The 4,901-nt window shown below is 33.4% G+C and overlaps 1 protein-coding gene across 3 annotated transcripts; it reads left to right on the plus strand.

The window, feature by feature from the left end:
• The first annotated feature begins 1,137 nt into the window (after nt 1–1,137).
• Nucleotides 1,138–3,711, plus strand: LOC127854189 (uncharacterized). 3 transcript variants are annotated; one of them, XR_008036955.1, is made up of 4 exons: nt 1,138–1,238; nt 1,565–1,630; nt 2,017–3,072; nt 3,423–3,711. XR_008036955.1 is itself a non-coding variant. In XM_052389200.1 (3 exons), the coding sequence occupies exons 1-3, from the start codon at nt 1,153–1,155 to the stop codon at nt 2,274–2,276; spliced, it is 315 nt and encodes a 104-aa protein (XP_052245160.1). In that variant the 5' UTR covers nt 1,144–1,152; the 3' UTR covers nt 2,277–3,711. The 3 variants fall into 3 exon arrangements, 1 of the variants encoding a protein (XP_052245160.1); XR_008036954.1 differs by having other exon boundaries at nt 2,017–3,711; XM_052389200.1 differs by having other exon boundaries at nt 1,144–1,238; nt 2,114–3,711.
• Nucleotides 3,712–4,901: the final 1,190 nt, after the last annotated feature.

Consider the following 4,901-nt stretch of genomic DNA (forward strand, 5'->3'; position numbering starts at 1 on the left):
AAACAACACATTTCAACCCACGCATATTTTCCCGCGCTTTTTTTCGGAAAAAGCATTACTACGAAATACATGTGCCTTATTTATTGGTGGCTCGAAATGAAAATTGTTTTTAAGATACAAATTTCCATACAATCTCGATTACAATTCAGTAGTTAATTGGTCGCTGCAATAGACAATTAACAGTACACAATGGGCGCTCAAAGCGTCAGTTGAAATACGCCTTGTCCTGATTGGCCATTTATTTAATCAGATCTTTAAATAGAAACACACATAACTCATTAGAACACAGTGAGCGTCTGGTTTTATAAAATACGTCAGCATTGTTATCGTTAATATTTACATCGTAAGTTTAAGTTAATAGATAGAGTCGGGTTTATACGTATATGTATTGGGAATCGGGTCAGAATTATATGCGTGAACATGTTAGACATTTGAAATTGTGACTTAATTTATTTGTGTATTTTGTTCATACATAAAACGCACCAATGTATTAGACGCAGGCATATTTTGTTTGGAAAATATTGTGTCTTATACCCCGAAAAATATGGCACTAACTATATGGAAAAAAGAAGCACATGAAAAATAATATGACACAATAGTGTTGTCGTTCGCTAGTTTAATACAGTACAGGACAAATCTTAAAATACAACTCAAAATAATTGTAAGAAGGATTGGAGCTGGGGTAATCCCATAGTAATGTTATTGCAAATCATTTCAGGCTTAAATCAGTTTAAAACATAGCCGAACCTCACACCCGGAAATAAACAGCTAATACAGGGTGGTGTGCATTATCGTTCCGTTGTGTCATCTTGTATTTTGGTGCATCTTAAAGTAACGATCACGCTAAAAAATGTCCAATATTTCGAAAAATAAAGGTAACCCATACCAAAATCATTGATCCTTTTAGCAAAATGTAAAATTTCTACGTTAAATGTTGTCTGGTAACATTGATTTAACGATATACAAAATGCTCGTTTTTATTTTTTTGTGTCACAAATAATTCCATTTTTATGTTCCGTGAAATATCCGAACATTTACGGGCGAACGCCAGATTGGATTCGGTCAGCGTCGGAAGCATGACGCAGCTCTAAAAAAAATCATTATGTGAAGCCGAAATGAATTCTGGGTAACTGGAATATAGCGAATGCGAAAATGGCGGACCTCAGGCTCAAGCGTCACAGAAAGATGGGGTTTTCCCAGGATTTTGAAGTTGCGCGTTATCTACTGGAGTTTGAAAAGTTGGTCACTTGTATTTATTTATAACTTGTTATGATGTTTACATTTCAAAGTTCATTCTTTCGATTTCAGTCAGTTGAACATCTTTCATAAGTTTATTAGTTTAAAGAGCGTTTACTGAATTGCTTTGTATATGTAATTCAAATGGTGTGTATGCAATCGCGTGTACCTGACTTTATAAGTTCTGCGCAATATAATTCTTATAAAGTGATATTAATTTTTCAATTTATCATTGGAACAGTAAATAATTAAATGATAAATTATTCCAAACATATCAGGATGCACGTACAGATATAACACAATACTTTTACCATGAAATTGACTCCAGGTATACAACGAGACGAAGGAAGGTTGAAGATAAGAAACTTTCCAGTTCGTCTGTTAACCCGTTTGAGTAAGAATTATTTCAGTTTTTAAATAGTTAAATTAATATCATACCTTCGCTTCTTAACTGTTGGTATAGTATGAAGCAATCATTTTATGATAAAAACACTATGTAACGTCCGTATTAATTTATATGCTTTGTTTTAGATGATTTGAATAGTGTTGTACACAATATTCATAACACTAACTGCATTGTTTATTGCCCTTTTTGTCAGTTCTTTATTTTTGCATTGTGATGATTAAATAACACCTAAACAAATGTTACAATTTCCAACTACCTTTGTACTTGTATGTTCAATATTTGTGACAAAACCCTTCTGTTGATCAAAACTCGTATATTACCGCCTTTTTTCTCTAGTTTCAAAATTAAATAGTTGTTTATACATTATATACAAGCTTCACAGGATTTTTAACAAGAAGAGTGGTCGTTGGTCAGTATATGAAGAAATGAAAAAGAAGACCTTCTAGTACATTCCATAATTATTGACTTCAGCCCTAAAACTCAGACTGAAGGACCACACTGGGATGAAGATGAAAGGAACTGGATGAAAAAGACCCTAGGCGCATTTCAAAACATTTGGCACATGTGCCACCACAGCCAACAGCAGATCTGGCAAATCAGAAACAGTCTAGATTTTAGATCTGTGTACTATTGAAGCACTAAATGCTTATATGATTGTTATGTTGGAATTAGATTGGTGACCAGGCATATAAAGGTTATTGTGACTAACTTAAAATAAAATGTTTTTGGTCAATAACAAATGTTCAGATCAATCAAACTTGATAAAGTTGGGTTTGTAGCAAGATGCATGCAATTGCATACCCAATCTTTATAGCAAGCTGCATGTAGACCAAGCTTGGTTTCCATTTTGATGCATATTCTTCTAGTGTTGCTGTGAATGTTATTTATTTGTATTGTTCTGAAGTTCTTAATTGCATAAGTTGCTTACAATTTAACCCTGTGTTAACTTGTGTAAAGACTCTTGCTTTATTCATTGGTTAAATTGAAAATCTTGTTTTATGGCCTGGAAGGGAGGAATATAGTTTTCAAACTGTCTATATGTCTGCCCAAAACTGTGTGTTCAGTGCATATCTTTGTTATCTATGGTTAGATTTTATAATATCTTGGCACACAAGAAGCATAGGAAGATGAAGTGTTGCCTGAATTACCCAGGTCTCTAGCTCAAAGGTTAAGGTCATACTTTAAGATTGTACATTGATAGGCGTGTCTGGTGCATATCTTTGACATTAATGGGTAGATTTTCAAATAGCTTGGTACAAATGTGTAGCAAGAAGATGAAATGTTGTGCATAACACCTAGGTCCTAGCTCAAATGTAAAAGTCACACTTATATTTTCAAGGTCATATTTCAAGATTATGCATTGATAGGCATGTGTTGTTCATATCTTTGTCTATGGATGAATTTTGAAATACTTTTGCACAAGTGAAAAGGTTACTATCACAAGACCCAGGTTCTCAGCTCAAAGGTCACACTAAGACTTTTAAGGGCATGTTCCATGATTGGGTATAAATGGGTATGTCATTCATCAATTTATTTTTAAACAACTTGCCACAATTGTTAAGCACAGTAAGAAAAAAGTGTCACGTACAACCCAGGATCCTACCTCAAAGGTATAGGTCATAAAACCATTTGTGTCATGATTCATCCTCTGGAGACAGTTTGTGATTATGCACTTTTAACAGATTTGTGTTTTGTAAAGTATCGTTGATGTAAAGATATTTAATTAATGCATATCTTTGTCTATGGATGAATTTTGAAATACTTTTGCACAAGTGAAAAGGTTACTATCACAAGACCCAGGTTCTGAGCTCAAAGGTCACACTAAGACTTTTACGGGCATGTTCCATGATTGGGCATAAATGGGTATGTCATTCATCAATTTATTTTTAAACAATTTGCCACAATTGTTAAGCATAGTAAGAAAAAAGTGTCACGTACAACCCAGGATCCTACCTCAAAGGTATATGTCATAAAACCATTTGTGTCACGTTTCATCCTCTGGAGACAGTTTGTTATTATGCACTTTTAACAGATTTGTGTTTTGTAAAGTTTAGTTGAGGTAAAGATATTTAATTAATGCATTGTTTTGTTGTATATTTGACTTATTGAAACGGTGAACTATTAAAAGTATATAAAGACATTTTACAGACTTGTACCATTTTTTCACTTTTAATTGGCTTCAATAAATGTGGAAACACTTAGGAAACGTTATGGAAGCTCAAAGAAGAGCTAAAACTATGCATAAGTAACCTGACATCTAAACAACTTCGTCCCATAAGTAATCGAATTTGTGCTGTGCCAAAAACTGCTTTGTTTACTTTTTCTTGCATGCAATAAGATCTTGAAGTATCTCCCTTATGCATTTATCCTCAATCAATGTCCTGTCGTTTTATCGCTAACATACATGATGAAAATAATACAATCTTATTTAATATAAATGTAATTAAAGAAAAACAAAAAACATTAAAAAATAAATAACCTGTGCAATGAAAGTAATTGAACATACGTAATTGATATTTTAAACAACTGTCCTTAATACCTTGAAGATCGCTTACTACAAATGTTAGAGTAATAACTGAATAGCAAAAGAAAATAATATCAGTTTACTAGTAGTCACAGATCTAGTGGATTCAGTATTGTTAACTTATGCAGTTTGCCTTTAATTGCATTTCTTTTGAGCATTTGGTATGGTCTCAGTAAAACAATATTAGTACCCGCACCTAATTGAAATACAAACTACATAAACAGTTTTCATTATTTATTTGAGCACAACATACAAATAACACTAGACACTCTGGATAATAAAATTCTACATTCTTGATTGTTTGAAACCGGTGTAATGCACATATGGGTGGGGGAACTTGTCTCTAATCTTCCTCACAAAACAGGCCGGGAGAGGAATCCTTACTCCAGTGCCAAAACGACCATGCCTCCAAAGGGTATTATTTGTGTAGGCATGAAACATATTTGCCGCATTGTAGTCGTCTTCTTCTTCGCCCAGTTGTTCATCTGGGAACACAAGAATACCTCGACGCAGCAACCGTCCGAGAGCCAGGACACGCTCATCCAATACCAAGGTGTTAAATTCCTGTGAATATATACAGGAAACATTTGTTAAAAATAGGTGTGAAACATAAAGCAATAAACAATGTGGTTTAATGTAAATTTGTTTACAAAGAAACTAACAATCTTACCAAAAATATCAAAACAGAACTAATTTTCACACTAATTAACAAATATGCATAAAAATGGAAAAATG

The sequence above is a fragment of the Dreissena polymorpha genome, chromosome 12, assembly GCF_020536995.1.
Source record: "Dreissena polymorpha isolate Duluth1 chromosome 12, UMN_Dpol_1.0, whole genome shotgun sequence".
Taxonomy (NCBI): domain Eukaryota; kingdom Metazoa; phylum Mollusca; class Bivalvia; order Myida; family Dreissenidae; genus Dreissena; species Dreissena polymorpha.